Source organism: Hoplias malabaricus, chromosome 16 (assembly GCF_029633855.1).
Source record: "Hoplias malabaricus isolate fHopMal1 chromosome 16, fHopMal1.hap1, whole genome shotgun sequence".
NCBI lineage: Eukaryota > Metazoa > Chordata > Actinopteri > Characiformes > Erythrinidae > Hoplias > Hoplias malabaricus.
Window position 1 is genome coordinate 19,191,496 of NC_089815.1, and position 19,849 is coordinate 19,211,344.

General features: G+C 39.6%; 1 protein-coding gene across 1 annotated transcript; it reads right to left on the minus strand.

The window, feature by feature from the left end:
• Window positions 1-286: 286 nt before the first annotated feature.
• On the minus strand, window positions 287-9,623 carry LOC136671669 (granzyme M-like). Its single transcript, XM_066647444.1, has 5 exons — window positions 9,560-9,623; window positions 5,447-5,597; window positions 2,237-2,384; window positions 1,239-1,490; window positions 287-498 (listed from the first exon to the last, which is right to left on the minus strand). Exons 1-5 carry the CDS (start codon window positions 9,615-9,617, stop codon window positions 355-357), a joined length of 753 nt encoding a protein of 250 aa, XP_066503541.1. The 5' UTR covers window positions 9,618-9,623; the 3' UTR covers window positions 287-354.
• Window positions 9,624-19,849: the final 10,226 nt, after the last annotated feature.

Consider the following 19,849-nt stretch of genomic DNA (forward strand, 5'->3'; position numbering starts at 1 on the left):
CATTATGTCATTATGGAGTGCTACCATCTAGAAGCCTGATGTTGTGTCTTTACCAGTAGGAACCGGTAAATATTTTATATGCACTGATTCACACTGTTTTTAAATAGTGGGACGATGCAACATTACATTACCACATGTTTTTGCCACTTAGTCATTAAGTCTAGCTGGTGTGTCTTTTTTCTCTGATCAGGCATACGCCATAAATGGCTTTATATTTTTGTATCATTCTGTTTGAGTACTATTTCATGGACTAAGTTATACAGGAAACACACAGGAATATGCTTGAAAAATGCTTTTATTGAAATAGAGATAACACAAGTGCTTCTTTTTAGATTCAATCACAGATTACATCCATTAGATGAATGACCTAATCCAAGGAAGAAAGGCAGAGATCTTGGCGTAAACATTTGGCTTTCTTGAATAGTCACACGGAACTTCACCAAAGGAAACGATACCCACTGCTGTACCTCCACACACCAAAGGACCCCCAGAATCAAACTGTTAACAACAATCAAATGATTGTAGGACTGAGTAGACAGACAGATAGATTGATAGATAGATACATACATACATACTTCATTGATCCCAGAGGGAAATTCAAGAAATGTATTTAATTGTATGATTGAATACGTGTCCTTTGACGTTACATATTAGGTGAGGTGGAAAACTATATCTGGACATCTACATACGTCTACATGACAAATGACATAAACATATATGTCATCACTGTCTTAAAAACACATATCTCCATTTTTAGCTGTTTTCACTTTTTTACATGACCACTGAAAATCTGAAAAACCACACAGTTCCTTTAACGAATATCTCCATTGGCTGCTAGACTTGTCCATCAAAACTGTGTATCTCCCTCCTCCACTGTGCTCCAGGTACTGTCTGAGTGTCCGTGCTAAAGTTAACGACTAATAGCATGTTTACTCACATGAAATATTAGACCAGCATGGCTATAATTAATCACAATAAGGATTATCTATGCTGATTTCAATCAAGAATAGTAATGATAGACTCTGCTTTTGCTAAAACATGGATCTTCTGTGGCTTATTTTTACTGTTACCCTCAGAGAAATACAGTCTTTTCCTGTTCCTGAAAAGATACGTGTTTTTAATCAGACAGCAGTCATATACATGTGTAATGGCTTATACCAGGTGTATAACAGTTGAATGATGTTGTAGGTGCCATGTATCTTTAATAACACCATAATGAGATACCATATCATTTGTACCTTGCAAGTTGCAGGACCTCTTGCACACACCATACTCTGGGTTATAGGACGACGATGCCAGTTGTTAATGCACATTGTCCTATCTATGATTTGGGTTTGTGTCTCCAAAAGACGGGCACTTGGAGGGTTGTTTTGCCCAGTTTTCCCCCAGCCAACTACACTGCAGCCCATGTTGACCGGGATGCCTTCTTCAGTAGTTAGAGGGATGGGTATCCAATTCACTGTTTGGCTCTGGATCACAGTTCCACGCAGCTTTGGGAAGATTAATGTTTGCTGTGTTATCAACAAGCCTGAACAATGTGACAGAATTAAATGTCCTGTCATCCTATGTAACCACACTACTCTGCCTAGTTAATATACAGGGACTGTGTATTAAAAAGCGTTATGGTTGACAGCAACAAATTAGTGTTCTGATTGGTTAAACAAACCTCACGATCTGATTGGTCCAGCTAAAGCTTTCATATTGGTCCATCAATTGGCTGTCAAAACAGTGTCTTAAATCCACAACTGCAAAAAGAGATTTGCACACGCAGCAGAGAAGGCGAATGTGTGGATTTTTTCCACCTGATTCAAAAACTCCCATTGTCACATTTGGAACCTTAAAAAGGTTTAATCTTGCACATTTTAAGCCATTTGAGAGGCATTGATTCACACATTTAAGACATTTGATTTACGAATGCAAATCTTTTTTTTTACACATTTGTGATTTTAAGTTATTATTATTGTTGTTGTTTTAAATTTGTGCATTCCAATACATTTGTGGATTTTACTTTTACGTGTGTGTAGTTGCTCAAACACAGTTACAAAGTCTGTTACATTTGTGAGTATTGTTTTACAAACTCAAAATCTTTTTGACCCATTTTTGACTCCACAGAGTTAAAACAAAATCTTATTTTACTGAAAGCCAGATATCCTCTTTTGGTATTATTATATATTGCCTGAAATCCCTTGAGAATGACTGTCCTAAACATATTTGAAGTGTTACAGTATATATTTACCTTTATAAGCATGATATCATTATCCAGAGTTTGTGCATTGAAGTTAGGGTAGACATGGCAAGACTGTACATTCATGCGGGAACCTTCTCTGCTGTTTAACAAGTCATGAGCACCAACCACTACTGTAAGTACCCTTATTGACTGTTTCCTGTTTGGAGAAAATAAAAAAAGGCTTAGTTCAATTTTAGGCAATAATAACAAACACAATATATAAAATATATTTCATATCACACCAAAATAATATCAGCTATATGCATAGGAATCTAATAGATCAAATCCTGTTTGCATGACACTGGGAGGACAGACAATGGCACAGGTGTCTCCATCAGAATGCTTGGCAAAATTTGCTTCTGACTGATATAGATCTGTATCTCGCAATGAAAGGCTAAACCTTTAACAAGTGCCCTGGTGTGGCACAATGGCTTTCGTGTTGGCCCTATCACTGAGAGATTGATGGTTCTGATCCAAAGTGATGTCTCAGCCATGCAAGGCCAGGAGACCAAGAGAGCACAATTGACCTCTTTGTCTCTATCTCTGGGTTGGTAGAATGATTCTTCACTTCTCTCATAACTCAAGCCAACATTGGTGTCTGTTACCTAACATAAAGAACTAGACAGTTATTCAAGCTCCCTAGTGGCCTTGTGTTCATGGTGGTTCATGAAGAAGTGGTGGCCATCGTTTTGTAGGCCCTGAATGAACCACTTTGGTTGCAACCATGTTTAAATACATGTAGTACGCAATCTCTGATTTATTTAGTCAACTATAATGGCTCATTGAAATGTGAAGAATGTAGGCATAATTTTGAATCTGATGGGTCTCTATTTTTGTTTAGCTGAGCAAGTTTGGCGCAGCACACATTCAGCTGTAGGTGGGACCTTAGCCATGGCCAAAATCGCATCTCATTTTCAAGCATATTGTTTAATAAAATACAGTTGGTCTGCTATTTCACCACATGAAAATAAAATAAAATAAAATCTAACCAGGCTCTTACGGCACAAGCCTCAACCCAGGAAAATTACATAAAATCATGCACTATCTTATATCAATGCCAATAGGGCAAATAAGCTTTCATTTAACACCTCATTCAAGGTAATAGAGCACTGTGTGACAAAATAATTGACATGTTGTGGATTTATGATTTATGATTGTTGCAAAAAGGACAATTCAAAATTATGCTTGTATTCACTCCATCCTCTACCTGAACTATTAATGTTTTAATCTATAAAAACATGGTTGTAATATGTAAATAAGGAATGACCACGAGAGAAAAAAATCCCATATGTCCTAACGTATAGCATCTGTCATGTCTGTCTGAAAAGGATTTATAAACTGAGGATATAAATTACTAAATTCATCAACTTTTCCGTTTATTTATTTTAGAGTCTTGGTGGCAAAAGAGTGATCAAAGAAGCCTCCTTCCGGTTATACTTGCCTGGTATACCTCCAGTGGTATACCTTCAACATGAAGGAGCAGTGACTCTACAAGCTCCTCCCTAATCACTGAGCTCCTCACCCAATCACGCCCAGCAACCCGTAGAAGAAAGCTCAATTCAATTGTATCCACAATCTCGTTCTTTCTTTCATACCCCATAGCTCATGACCATAGGTGAGAGTGGGTACATAGACTGACTGGTAAATTGAGAACTTTGCTTCATGGCTCAGCTCTTTCTTCACTACAACACTCCGTTACAGTGACTGCATCACTGCAGATGCTGCACCTAATGCTTCCCATCGCTCATGAACAAGAACCAGAGATATTTTAACTCCTTCACTTGGGGTAGGTTCTCACTCCCTACCTGAAGGGAGCATGCCATCTGTTTCCAGAAGATTCCAGGAGAAAAGGTACTGATTCGCGTACCAACCACTTCACACTCGGCTGCAAACTGCTCAAGTTAACGCTGGAGGCCTCCATGAGAAGAAGCCAGAAGAACAACATTGTCAGCAAATAGCAGAGACGCCACCTCCTGAGTCTGTCACGTCCTGTTTGTGTTTTCCCCACCATGTGCTCTGTTTAGTACTCTCTTAGCACATGGCTCCATGTCCCGCCTTTGTTCCGCCTCCTTGTCCGTCCTCCTAGTTATCTGTTTCAGGTGTGTCTTGTCTGTGTTATGTATTTAAGTCCCATTTTCTCACTTCCTCTTGTCAGTCATTTGTTCCAATTCCAAGTCTTGTTGTTTCCTTTTCAAAGTCTTGTTGTGTTGCTTTATGTCACTCAGTCCGGTCTGTTTGTCTGTGTCATGTCATGTTCTCATTTCAACTCCCAGGTCATGTTGTTTCCTCTGTTCGTTTTCCTAAGTCATGTTGTTATCAAGTCTGTTTGTCTTTGTGTTTCCACTTTTGTTCGTACTCTCCAGTCTGTCTGTCTTGTCTGTCACTCGTTCCCTTGTCTTGTTCCTATCACTTCCCTTGTCTCAAGTTTGTTTGTATATTTATTCAGTCTAGCTCTCTTTGTATCTGTTCAGTTCTCTGTTTAGCTCTCCTTGTTCAGTTCTCTGTTTAGCTCTCCTTGTTCAGTTCTCTGTTTAGCGCTCCTTATTCAGTTCTCTGTTTAGCTCTCCTTGTTCAGTCCTCTGTTTTGCCCTCCTTCTCCAGGTCCCTGTTTACCTCTTCCCGTACAATCTCTCTGTTCAAGTCTCTGTCTAGGTCTCCTTCTGTCCCGGCATTCTGTCTTATCATTCAAGTCTGTCTATCTCTGTTTTGTCATATAATGTTTCAATAAATACTGTGTTTTAGCAAGTGCATCTGCCTCCGTCAGTCCGCCCCGCGTTCCTGACAGAGTCCCTCGATGGAAGACTTCTTGTATTAGGCTATGCCTTGCCACCCTGTCCATGAACATCAGGAACAGGAGTGGAGACAAGGCACAGTCCTGATGGAGTCATTGCACAAGCTTGCCTTACTGCCGAAAATGCAAACACAACTCAAACTCTGAGAGTACAAAGACCGTGCGGCTCGCTGGAACAACCCTGGCACCCCGTACTCACAAAGCACTCAGGGAACATCGTCATACGCCTTCTCCAAATACACAAAGCATTTGTAGAGTGCAGTAGCAAACTCTCATGCCCCCTCATTGTCTAGGATAGGACTATATCTCATTTTGTTATAATGTGAGGACATTTTGGTACAAGGACACAAATGGGTTCTCCTTCTGTGTCTTGAAAATAAGAATTCTAAGCAATGTTGTCAAGGAAACACAGTAAATAAAAATCTTACCGATCATAGCAGTGCGCAGAAGTCATGACATATTTATTGGACACAAAGAAGCCACCACAGATGTGTCTGCGATATTCCTGGACAGAAACCATGTAGGGTCTGGAGTGGGGTACAACTTCTTTGCCATTTACTATACCAACATTAACTCTGGCTGAGAAATAAGGCGAGGAAGTTATCATTAAGTTTTTAAAACCAAGCTGAAAATTTTGGAATTTGCCTGAATACTTAAATTGAAAAACTAATCTAATAAATAAAAACGTAAAATACCTAAAATAAATGAAAAAAATCAAAATAACTTTCTGCATTATAGCCTGGGAAAGAGGATATGTTACAATATGTGGATATGTTGTCACATCTTTGACTACAAAAAGTGATCATCCAAATCTGGGAATTATATAATTTGAATAAGCTGTTATCTGGTTATTCAAAGTCTCCATTCCACATAAAGTGGGGCAGCAGTTCCATTTCAGGAAAAGAACAGGGACTTTTTGGCCTTTACCCTTCCAAGAAGAATAAAAGCTGGGCAAACTGCCTAACAATACCATTGATTTCAGAAGACCTTCTGGTAACACTTTATTTTAAGGTCTGCCTGTTAACCATTTATTAACTCTTAGCAAGCTGTTCATTAATGATTATTAATCAGTTAATTGTTACTTATTTAAGATTAACATATTATTTGTAAGTGAGTTTACAAACTTGTAATTAATTCATTCATTATCTTGTAGCACTTGCATAACTAAAGTAGAACATACCCATTCTCAGTTACAAGCACTTTTCTGTTAGTGAGTGCTTATGTTGTGGAAGTAGTTAATAAAGAACAACCTACATTCATAAAGCATTTACTAAGGAATCTGCAAAATCATAACTAAAGTGTAACTTACTCACCTTTTATAACTCCTGACTTACCCTGAGGAAGTGCTTATTAATGCTACAGTTCATAGCAAAAGGACTATAACACAGTTTCATTCTAATTTGGACATTGTAAAATTATTTCTGGGTCATAGTGACTTCTGATCAACATGACACCCAAATATATACTAATCCTACCATGCACAAGTATTACAAATTATTTAGGCCATTAATAACTAAACTGTTAATAAGTTATATAAAGAATCTTAAAAAATATCTTATATAATATATATAATATATATATATAAAATATATATATAAAATAAAATATATTTTATTTTACAGTAAATAGTTAATTAACTGCTTCTTAAATTTCATAGAAAGCCAAAGAATTTGTTCATGTCATGGAACAGCATTTTCCCTTTTTTTTATATATAGAGTTAGAGTTGTGTGCTACTGAACACTGAAGATTTTAAGAAAAAAATATTATTTGTTTTGTTATACATTACTATATTCTAATTTCACTTAATGTCTGCTTATATTGTCCTAGTATTTCACAATAATGTAAATTTGGTTCTTTTATCAGTATGGGTATAGAGTAATGGCAGGTGGATGGAGATGGAAGAAGTGGGTGTTTGGGATGTTACAAATCCAAGTCCAAGTCAAGTCTCAAGTCTCCTATGGTTAAAAAGCAAAATCAAAAGTTTAAACTGAGAGAATGTAACATTTTAAGGGAAAAATATGTTGTTTCAAAATTTCATGGCGTCAACAAATCCCCAAAAAGTTGGGACAAGGCCATTTTTTACCACTGATGTGGCATCACCCTTCTTCTTACAACACTCAACAGACGTCTGGGGACAGAGGAGACCAGTTTCTCAAGTTTAGAAATAGGAATGCTCTCCCATTCATGTCTAATACAGGCCTCTAACTGTTCAATCGTCTTGGGCCTTCTTTGTCGCACCTTCCTCTTTATGATGCGCCAAATGTTCTTTATAGGTGAAAGATCTGGACTGCAGGCTGGCCATTTCAGTACCTGGATCCTTCTCCTATGTAGCCATGATGTTGTGATTGCTGCAGAATGTGGTCTGGCATTATCTTGTTGAAAAATGCAGGGTCTTCCCTGAAAGAGATGACATCTAGATGGGAGCATATGTTGTTCTAGAACCTGAACATAGTTCTCTGCATTAATGGTGCCTTTCCAGACATGCAAGCTGCCCATGCCACAAGCACTCATGCAACCCCATACCATCAGTGATGCAGGCTTCTGAACAGAGCGTTGATAACAACTTGGGTTATCCTTGTCCTCTCTGATCCGGATAACATGGCATCCCAGTGTTCCATAAATAACTTCAAATCGTGACTCATCTGACCACAGAACAGTCTTCCATTTTGCCACACTTCATTTTAAAAGACCCCTGGCCCAGTGCAAATGTCTGAGCTTGTGGAGCTTGCTTAGAAATGGCTTCCTATTTGCACTGTACTGTTTCAGCTGGAAACGGCAGATGGCACGGTGGATTGTGTTCACTGACAGTGCTTTATCGACGTATTCCTGAGCCCATTCTGTTATTTCCTTGAAAGAGGCATTCCTGTTTGAGATGCAGTGATGTTTAAGGGCCCGGAGATCACGAGCATCCAGTAGAGTTATACGGCCTTGACCCTTACGCGCAGCAATTGTTCCAGATTCTCTGAATATTTTGATGGTGTTATGCAGGGTTGATAATGATAACTTAAAAGTCTTTGCTATTTACGCTGGGTAACATCATTCTGGTATTGCTGCACTATCGTTCTGCGCAACAGTGGTGGAATTGGTGATCCTCTTACCATCTTGGCTTCAGAGAGACACTAACACTCTGAGAAGCTCTTTTTATACCCAATCATGTTGTCAATTGACCTAATTATTGTTAATTGGTCTTCCAGCTGTTCGTTATATGCTCAATTTCCTTTATCCAGCACACATATGTCTACTTGTACCAAGTTTTTTGCGATTTGTTGACACTGAAATTTTGAATCAACATATTTTTCCTTTAAAATGTTACATTTACTCAGATTAAACTTTTGAACTGTCATCTATGTTCTCTTACGAATGAAATATTGACATTTGCCATCTCCACATCATTGCATTCAGTTTTTATTCACAATTTGTTTAGTGTCCCAACTTTTTTGGAATCCGGTTTGTATTTCCACATTAATTTTAATTTCCAACATTAATAAGCTGTTACTAAAGGTAAGTCAGCAGTTATAAAAGATAAATAAATTACACGCTACTTATGGTCTTGTAAATTCCTTAATAAATGACTTATAGGTTTTTCATCACGAAGCATTTCCAAAACTTTAACAAGCACTTATAAACAGAAAAGTATTAAGAATTTTTATGTTCTACTTTAGTTTTGCATTCAATGCTATATATATATATATATATATATATATATATATATATACATATATATATATATATATATATATATATATATATATATATATATATATATAAGCTGTTATTATGTTAGGAATGCCTTGTCATATAAAGACATCTGAGATTTGTAATTTCAGATTTGCAACTGAAATAATACAAAAAACATATTTAGTAGATTAATCAATAAAGAGTTAGTAACAAATTTTAAAAATCTTAAAAAAAAAAATCTTAATAATACATAATATAAATATATTGATAATGCATTTGTAAGCTTGCCTGTAAATGTTATGTTACTATTGACTAATATTTGTTAATTGATTGTTAATAGTTAATTAATTACTTACTAATAGTTAAGTAACTATTAAGAACTCTTTAACAATTCCCTCATGAAATGTTGCATAAATTGATGAGCAATTAACTATTTTTGCTTGAAAAAATATTTGGAACCCTTTTTATACATTTTTGTTCACCTGTTTATCATATTGTTACAAACACGTTCTGTAAGCTTTTCTCTCTAATTTTGCCAATTTTTTCATAGAAAAACAGAGGTATATACCAGTTTCTAAAACCAGAACCAAATGATATGATATGTAATGTATGAAGATGCGTTGTAGTGTGTAGTGAGTAAAACTACTGCAACTACTCCTATGCAGAAGGATTTGATTCCTTGTAACTACACTACACAAAGTAAATAGAGACCTTGGGCAAGACGCTTAATATTTTATTCACTTGAATTTGTAACATAGTTAATTTTGCTCAAGAGGTAAATATAAATTTACTTTCTAAACAGACAAAAAACTATCTGAAACCAAACTTTTATACATGGCATGGTATGTGTAAGTGACTCTTACCAGAGTGGCTGAGGTTCTGCAGCAGAGCAGCCAGCAGGAGCAGAGAGAGGAGAGCCATGGTGCAGTAAGGGGAAGGAAGGTTTGTGTTCTCCTTGGAGAAGAAGACGAGTTTAAATAACCAGGTGGGTCAGTGCAGTTGACCAACATTTTTTCTCATGATATGAAATGAGTCATTTACTGACCACTGTGGCCTTAAAACCTCACCTATGGTTAAATGATTCAGTCAGTTGCCTAAAACCCAAGCCAAACCCAGATGTTCTAAATAGTTTGTCCACATTATTGCAGTAACAGCCTCATGCAAAAGCTTTGTGCCAGAGGCTGAACATTTCTTTGAGAACATGATTGCACTGAGCTACAGGAGTGGTTAATGATGTCAGGTGCTAAAGTTGCATGACTAGTTCTCGATCACAAACATCACATCAGTCCAACTCACTGTATTTGGTGTAGGTCCATCACTCAAGAGAATCCAGTTTAACTGGTTCACATTCTAGTGCTGGGGGTTTTATACCCCTCTAGTAATGCTTGGCATTGAGCATGGTGATCTTAAGCTAATGTACAGCTGCTTGTAGAATATCAAGGTGATTTTGCACAACATATGTGTCTACAGTATGTGCTCTTAAGACTCTTAATTAATTCACTACAAGGGGATATCTATACTAGGGTTTTGCAGTTAAGTAACTATTTACATAAATAAATAGGTATAAATTGTTTACCATAATGTAATAGAGCATTAGTAAATCACATAAAAAACAACATGTTAATGGAATGTAATCTTTGCAAACTCCTGCAAAGTGTATTAAGTGTTCATTTTTAAAAACTTTCCAAACCTTTTTCATGGTTTGCTCCTTGTGTTTAACACGGAAAGGAGAACCAAAAGAAAGCTTACCAACTTCTGTGACCATGGCAAACTGGCACATAAATAACTTTAGGTTACTTTATAGTCACTTATACACATATATATTTATATGGCTACACCTTAATAAAATGGGAATAGTTGGTGATATTAACTTGCTGTTTGTGGCACATTAATATATGGGAGGGGGGAAAGCTTTTCAAGATGGGTGGTGACCATGGTGGCCATTTTGAAGTCAGACATTTTGGATCCAACTTTTGTTTTTTCAAACAAAAACATTTTACATTTGTTTTTCATGTAACTTTATTCTTTCATGAGTTATTTAAAAGTTTCTGACCACTTATAAAATGTGTTCAAAGTGCTGCCCATTGTGTTGGATTGTCAATGCAACCCTCTTCTCCCACTCTTCACACATTGAAAGCAACACCGTAGGAGAAATACTAGCACAGGCTTCCAGTACCCATAGTTTCAGGTACTGCACATCGTATCTTCACAGCATAGACAATTGTCTTCAGATGACCCCAAAGATAAAAGTCTAAGGGGGTCAGATCGGGAGACCTTGGGGGCCATTCAACTGGCCCTCGACAACCAATCCACTTTCCAGGAAACTGTTAATCTAGGAATGCTTGGACCTGACACCCATAATGTGGTGGTGCACCATCTTGCTGGAAAAACTCAGGAAATGTGCCAGCTTCAGTGCATAAAGAGGAAAACATATCATCATGTAACAATTTTGCATATCCAGTGGCCTTGAGGTATCCATTGATGAAGAATGGCCCCACTATCTTTGTACCCCATATACCACACCATTCCATCAATTTTTTTTGTTCCAACAGTCTTGGAGGGAGCTATCCAATGTGGGTTAGTGTCAGACCAGTAGCAGTGGTTTTGTTTGTTAACTTCACCATTCACATAAACGTTTGCCTCATCACTGAACAAAATCTTCTGTGTAAACTGAGGGTCCTGTTCCAATTTTTGTTTTGCCCATTCTGCAAATTCAGTGCACCGATCTGGGTCATCCTCGTTGAGGTGCTGCAGCAGCTGGAGTTTGTAAGGGTGCCATTTGTGAGTAGCTAATATCCGCCGAAGGGATGTTCGACTGATGCCACTCTCCAGTGACATAAGGCGAGTGCTACACTCTGGGCTCTTACTGAAATCAGCGAGGACAGCCACTGATATTTCTTCATTAGTGACAGCTTTCATGTGTCCACATTTTGTCAAATCCAACACTGAACCAGTTTCACGAAACTTGGCAAGCAGTTTGCTAACTGTAGCATGGGAGATGGGTGGTCTCGTAGGGTGTCTTGCATTGAAATCTGCTGCAATGACCCAGTTACTGCGTTCACCAGACATCAACACAATTTCCGCTTCTCACGTGTTAATCTCTGTGACATGTCAATGGCTGTAAACAAAGAGAAACAATAAGTTTGATGTGTTACATGAACCCCTTCCCATTGAAAAAGTAAAAAACAAAACACACACACACACACATTTACTCACACACTCACACTTATGGACATTTTTTGAGTTGCCATTCCAACTACCAATGTTTGTTTTTGGACCGTGGGGTAACCAGAGCACTCTGAAGAAACCCACGCAGACACAGGGAAAACACTCCACTGGGTCTGTTTTCCTTATTCAGTGTGCTATTGTGTTTTTGATATTATTTAGGTCATTACCCTTCACCACTGTAATAACTAAACCTGTGTTTAGTCTTGTTGTTGCTCCTAATAGTTACATGTGATTCCCCATTGTGAAGGAATCACACACTCACAAATTCAAGCACACTCTCACAGCTGTGGATAATTTCCCACAGACATTCCACTTAACGCAATGTGTTTTTGGACTGTGGGTGGAGAGCATTGCACCTGGTATGGGGTTTTAGATATGGGGAAAAAACACAGAATATCTTAAAACAATGACCGTACACTGTCAGAAAAACTGTCACTGTGGTAGTATCTTTTGCTGTCAGTGTGGTGGTACCATCAAGGTACTTGTCAGTACTTTTACTTTGGGAATATAATACTTACTGTAGATTTTAAACTTGTATCGACATTATATGCCCCATTTAATATCCACGACAACTCTGAAATATGTCCATCTCTATAAGAAAAGTTTACAAATACAAACCAGATTCCAGAAAAGTTGGGACACTAAACAAATTGTGAATAAAAACTGAATGCAATGATGTGGAGATGGCAAATGTCAATATTTTATTGTAAGTAGAACATAGATGACAGATCAAAAGTTTAATCTGAGTAAATGTAACATCTTAAAGGAAAAATATGTTGATTCAAAATTTCACAGTGTCAACAAATCCCCAAAAAACTTGGGACAAGTAGCAATAAGTGGCTGGAAAAAGGAAATTGAGCATATAACGAACAGCTGGAAGACCAATTAACAATAATTAGGTCAATTGACAACATGATTGGGTATAAAAAGAGCTTCTCAGAGTGTCAGTGTCTCTCTGAAGCCAAGATGGTAAGAGGATCACCAATTCCACCACTGTTGCGCAGAACGATAGTGCAGCAATACCAGAATGGTGTTACCCAGCGTAAATAGCAAAGATTTTTAAGTTATCATCATCAACCGTGCATAACATCATCAAAAGATTCAGAGAATCTGGAACAATTGCTGTGCGTAAGGGTCAAGGCCGTAAAACTCTACTGGATGCTCGTGATATCCGGGCCCTTAAACATCACTGCATCTCAAACAGGAATGCCACTGTCAAGGAAATAACAGAATGGGCTCAGGAATACTTCCAGAAACCATTGTCAGTGAACACAATCCACCGTGCCATCTGCCGTTTCCAGCTGAAACTGTACAACTGTGCAAAGAGGAAGCCATTTCTAAGCAAGCTCCACAAGCTCAGACATTTGCACTGGGCCAGGGGTCTTTTAAAATGAAGTGTGGCAAAATGGAAGACTGTTCTGTGGTCAGATGAGTCACGATTTGAAGTTATTTATGGAACACTGGGATGCCATGTCATCCGGATCAGAGAGGACAAGGATAACCCAAGTTGTTATCAACGCTCCGTTCAGAAGCCCACATCACTGATGGTATGGGGTTGCATGAGTGCTTGTGGCATGGGCAGCTTGCATGTCTGGAAAGGCACTATTAATGCGGAGAACTATGTTCAGCTTCTAGAACAACATATGCTCCCATCTAGAAGTCATCTCTTTCAGGGAAGACCCTGCATTTTTCAACAAGATAATGCCAGACCACATTCTGCAGCAATCACAACATCATAGCTACGTAGGAGAAGGATCTGGGTACTGAAATGGCCAGCCTGCAGTCCAGATCTTTCACCTATAGAGAACATTTGGCACATCACAAAGAGGAAGGTGCGACAAAGAAGGCCCAAGACGATTGAACAGTTAGAGGCCTGTATTAGACATGAATGGGAGAGCATTCCTATTTCTAAACTTGACAAACTGGTCTCCTCTGTCCCCAGACGTCTGTTGAGTGTTGTAAGAAGAAGGGGGATGCCACACAGTGGTAAAAAATGGCCTTGTCCCAACTTTTTTGGGATTTGTTGACGCCATGACATTTTGAAACAACATATTTTTCCCTTAAAATCATACATTCTCTCAGTTTAAACTTTTGATCTGTGATTTGTGTTCTATTCTGAATAAAATATTAGATGTTGGCACCTCCACATCATTGCATTCAGTTTTTTATTCACAATTTGTTTAGTGTCCCAACTTTTTTGGAATCCGATTTGTACTTGCCAAACTGAGGACTTATCATTTTTCATTAATGCTGCTCCCTATGAGTGTAATCCACCTGTCTATCTCTATAATTCCTTATCCCAATGTCACCCTGCTCTGCAATGGACAGGATGCTCACAGGACCACCGCAGAGCATGTATGATTTGAGTGGTAGGCCATTCTCCGCTTTGCAGTGACACTGACATGTTGGTGGTGTATTAATGTGTGTTGTGTTTGTACATGTGTGGCAAGACACAGCAGTGCAGTTGGAGTAATTGAACACTTTGTCCAGTCACTGTCCATTCAGCTAGATCCACCCACATTGTTGGCATAGATTCACAATGTGTCAAAGTCAGAAACAGTATCTCATTTGTTGCTGTACAGTTTGTGTTGATCATCCTCTAATCCTTCATCATTGGTCATTGGATTCTGCCCACCGTTTTTTTAAACAGGTGTTTAAAACTTGTAATCACACTACTGTGTCTGATCCACTCAGGGATGTGGGAGGGTGTTTTAGGTTTTGGGGGGGCTGTAATTTTTGGCAGCACATAAATAATGTATGTTGTGACATCATATTAAATGCTTTATTCAAACTTTTTTATTTTTTTGCACTTTATTAGTGACTTCTACTTTTTTGTAAATCTACTTTTAAAGCAACACACATTTATGCAAAATTTTAGAGCCAGTCATTGAGTAAAATACAAAACTTCATACAACATCATACTATTTTAAGATTATTATATAGTAATTATTGTCCACATCTGGGGCAAAACTATCACCAACAAGAAACCACCTAAAATTCATTACCAGATAGATGGTGGGTAAACTAGGTCAGTGGCCATCAGTTGGTACAATGAGGGGGCAAGTGAGCAGCAGGAGACTGGCATTAATGCACTTTATTCCACAAAAGCAGCACTAAAGTAAACAGATTTTGATTACAAGTGTGAACCACTCTATTATTGCTGCATGTTTCTTTGTTTTTCAAAGTGCTGGAGTATTATCTGTGGTATCAGTGGTAATGTGCAGTGATGGTTTGCACGTCAAGTGGTCTGCAAACTTCAACATAGGACATGAGGTGGGGCCAAAAGGGTTATTGTGTGTGACCAAGTTTTAGAAAACAAATGAAATGGCGGTGGACTGTAGAAAGGCCAAATTCTTACCACCTTTTGTATTTATCATGAAAGAGGGATTAGAGAGGGTGGAAAACACACGTTCATGGGAGATCTTCTGGAACACTGGACATGTAACAACAAAGCAGTCTGCAGGAAAGCAGAGAGCAGTCTATCAATCTTCTATGTGGCAGTGTCATCAATGCAGCAGATGTAACAGACTAAACAAACTACTCAGGAAACTACTCAGTTTATCCCAAAACTGGGTTTGTTATTTTAAAGTGTGGGTTGGTATGTTCCAGTGACCGGATGCATAATACAACTTAATTAAACATTTTCCTATTAAGGGAACATGTATGGAAAGACACAGCAGTGCAGTTTGAGTTATTGAACACTTTGTCCAGTCACTGTTTGTGTTGATCATCCTCTAGTCCTTCATCATTGCTCATTGGATTCTGCCCACAGTTTTTTTAAACAAGGGTTTAAAAATTGTAATCACACCGCTGTGTCTGATCCACTCAGGGATGTGGGAGGGTGTTTTAGGTTTGGGGGGGGGGAGGCTGTAATTTTTGGCAGCACAAATGTAATGTATGTTGTGACATCATATTACATTTTTGATTTAAACTTTATTTAAAGTTTAAAACTTTATTTATTTGTTTGCACTTCATTAGTGACTTCTACTTTTGTAGCAACACACATTTGGCTAGGTTTAGCAAAACCCTAAGTAATTATAAACCTTTTGTTATTACATAACTTCAATTTGCTAGTCCGGAACACGCCCGTAGAGGCTGAAATGGAGAGGTGAACTCAGAAATATTTGCGCAGGAGTTCAGAGTGGCTTATGAATGCGTATGAAGCTGTATCCCCCCACTGGATAAATGAATATGAGAAAAGGGTGGAGACGTGGTGGAGATGGGAGCAAGTTTCTTAAAAAAGGAGGCTTGGTGGGTTTGATAATGGCCAAACATGGCTCCGAATATGAGGATCAGCAGGAATGACCCAGCGCGGAGGACTGGGTTGAGGGCTGAGAGGAGGAGTTTGGGCATGGTCCTGCTCCCAAAGTTATGTCATTACATAAATTCAATATGCTAGTACGGAACACGCCCGTAGAGGCTGATTTTATTTGAGTATTCATTTATTTGAGTGCCTTTCCAATGGCATAGAGGGAATTGAGAATGGAAGGGTGATCTAGAGGGATGACAGACGAGGCCAGATGAGAAGCCCAAAAAGGGTCAGCGCCGCAGGAATGGCGAGATAGAGAGAAGGCAGTTTGTCACATGGGAGAAAACTCTGAAAGAGACAAAATCCAAAGGTGCTGAGGAGCTCAAGCAAAGGGGGTAAGGTAGAAAGTTGACTCAAAGATAGTGAAAATGCCTAAATGGTGATGAAAAACAGGTGCCAGAGATGAGGCAGCATGTAAGAAGGTGAATTGAATTTGAGGTGGCGTCAAGTGCCTGAGTGCTGGTCCAAAGTAACACCTGAGGAGAGAGCATAACTGGAACTTAAGGGGCTAGGAGCATCATGGTTGTTAAGATAAGAAGACAGGTTGAAGGCCCACAGCGCCTGGAGGAATCAGTGCAATCACTACCATAGTAGGCAGGGTGAGGTGCAGTTGCTAGCAGAGAAATGAAAAATGAAGGTCCTCGGTGGCATGAGCTGGAAAGTTAGAAGCCGAGAGCGACAAGGCTGCATGTGAGAGGGTGAATTTAATTTGAGGTGGCGTCAAATGCCTTAGTGCTGGGTAGAGGGGCTGGTCCAAGGCGACGCCTGAGAAGAGAGCATAAGCTGGAACTTAGGGGCTCGGATCAGCATGATTGTGAAGAGGAGAGGTCAGGTTGAAAGCCCGCAGCTGCTGGAGGAATCAGTGCGAACAGTACCATAAGAGGCAGGGTGAGGCGCAGTCACTAGGAGAAGCTTAGCTACAAGCAGAGAGGCAGAATGTAAGATCTGGCAGTAGAGAGTGCAAGCCGTACAGTGGGTGCAGTGTGCTGTTTGTCTGTAAGGGGAAGGCATAGGGATGAGCGTCCACACCAGTTTCTGAGGAGAGAGTGCAAGCTGTGAAGTTGGAGGTGGGCGATGCGGCTGCAGAGCTATGGGGTTGGGACGAATGTCCGTGGCATAAGAAAGGAGGGTTGTAAAGGAAGAGGCAGGATGCAGCGAAACCGCAAGGGGAAGGGGATTAGGATGAAGGTCCACATTAGGATAGAGGGTGCTCTGTAAAGGAAGAGGTGGGGTGTGGGACTGCCAAAAGCAGAGAGGTTTAGGACATGGCCTGTAACAGCACCTGAGAAGATGATGAGCTGGAAAGTCAGATATTGGGAGTAGTGCAGCAGCAATAAGTCGGGGTGAAAGTCCACTGAAGCACCTGAAAACGGAGCAGAAGCTAGAAGCTGTAGAGTGTGAGCAGCAAGGCAGCACAGAGGAGGGTACGATGCGATAGTCCACAGCAGCATCTGAAAAGAGTACAAACTGGAATCCGGAGGGTGGGAGGAGCACAGCAGCAGAGGAGTCAGGATGAGGGTCCACAGCAGCACATGAATAGAAAAGTGAGAATTGTAAAGTTAGAGACAAGGTATGGCACGGCCACAAATTGAAGAGGTTGGGATGAGTGCCCACGAAGTATAAAAGCTGCTGATGTAGAGGCTGGGAGAATGAAACCATAGGATGAGAGTGAATCTAGGACGAGGAAGCTGTGCAGCAAGGAGACTGCATAGAGTGCCCAGAGGGCTGGGCTCGAGGCAGGCCCGCAACAGCAACCTGTAGAGGGTGTGCGAGCTGGAAAGTATGATGCATAGAGCAGCAGCTGTTGTGGGGTAGAGGGAGGGATGAAGAAACTGCGTTGAGTGCCCAGAGCGCTGGACAGGAGACAGGCCCGCCGCAGCACTTATAGAGGGGTGCGGGCTAGAAGGTCTGAGGCATGCAGCTGCGGTTGCAACAGAGGAAGACTTTGGATGACAAAGGGAGGGGTGGGATGATGCGTAGAGTAGACCTACATAGAGTAGATCAAAGTGTAGTGGAGGATGGAGCCAGGTGAAGAAATGAAAAATTAAGACTCTGACTCTCCATTTTCTTTTATATAAAAGGAGAAAACAGGACACTGCATTCCACAGAGTGTGCGTGCTGAAAGACTACGCAACCCCCCCACACACATACACACACACACACACTCACGCCTATCAGATATACTCACACCTATATCTGATAGCCAGAAGGCTAAGCAGAACACTTTTCAGTGACCCCCAGGATGACACTGAGTGGTCCTCTTCAAACTTTATGATGACCAGATGACTAATAAAGCAAAAGATCACTCACCAGAGCCTTGGGAACAGGAATATAAACTCACCCAGGGGGAAGACCCCAGGACCCCCCAGAGCATTTTTATCACCCTCAGCGTTGGACTGTCGAACAGCTTATCTTATCACAAAATCAGCAGATGGCCCCGGGACTGGCTAATGGTTACCTCTCGAGTCGAGTTCAAACCATACAAACAGAATGGACCAACAGTACCCCCAAGTGGACATTTGGATTCAAAATTATCTGGGATGTTGGACGTATGTTTCTGCTGAATTTAAGCATGTATTATGCAATGTGTTATTAATGTTATCCTCTGTTATTCTCAGGTGACTGTCTACTAACTAATCGAGTGATGTGAATTAATGTTTTAATCACGAAGAAAGATTCCTGTCTCAATTTAGAAAAATGAATTAATGTATAACATCTAGAATAGTTGATAATATACTCTATATATATATATATATATATATATATATATATATATATATATATATATATATTTTTTTTTTTTTTTTTTTTTGATAAATATACTCCAGTATACTCATTATGCCACATTCAAGTATGTATGAAGTATTAATTCATTGATGTTCTAAATTCGCCAAACCATAAGTGATCTTTTTATTTCTCTGGAACTTGAGACAGTCACGTGGACTCCCCAAACCCAGGAACCAATCTGAGGACACCGACCTCCCAAGTGGGCATGACCGCGCCACCTATGAAAGAGGAGTCGCTCGGATTTTGGACTCTCTCTTGTCTCTCTGTTGCTACACTCTCGTTTTTACTCGCACTCGTTTTACTCTCTCTGCTTTTTCTTCTACGCTGACGGAGCGACTCTTTCAAAAGACTCTTAAAAAGGACCGATATTCATCCGAACTAACAGGGGATGCCTTGTATCAGTTAGCATTGCAATACAGAAGTTAAAAGAGTAACAGTAATCTTCAACTTATTCCTTATTTTTTCCTTATTTTGTGTTCGTTGTTTTGTAGCCCAATCCAAGTTTAATTTTACGACTATTCAAAGCAGGTGAACGTTATTTTGGCCAGAATAAGAGCCACTGCTTAAATTAGTTGGAAATTTGAAATTAGTATTAGTTATTTGCTTCAGAGGACATCACTTCTGTGAATTAAGAAAACAGCTGGCTTTTATTCTGACGCCTCTTCCTTCTGGAGGAGAATCCCAATCAGGACAGCGAGCCAGAGGAAATTCTTCAACTGATGTCACAACGCTCTGAGGGTGCTTGAAATGGCCTGCCTCGTAAGTGACCACTCCTACGCTGACCCAGCCTCAATGCTCTCACGAAAAGAACGGCAGGAGCCAGGCTGGA

What these genes read in the sequence shown, in the direction of transcription:
- LOC136671669 (XM_066647444.1), bottom strand. Translation starts at nt 9,617, where the DNA reads ATGGCTCTCCTCTCTCTGCTCCTGCTGGCTGCTCTGCTGCAGAACCTC. An exon ending in TCTGCGCACTGCTATGATCG is followed by an intron (nt 2,385 to 5,446) that starts GTAAGATTTTTA and finishes TTCTCCAAACAG; the next exon opens with GAAACAGTCAATAAGGGTAC. An exon ending in GAGGTCCTGCAACTTGCAAG is followed by an intron (nt 499 to 1,238) that starts GTACAAATGATA and finishes TGTTGTTAACAG; the next exon opens with TTTGATTCTGGGGGTCCTTT.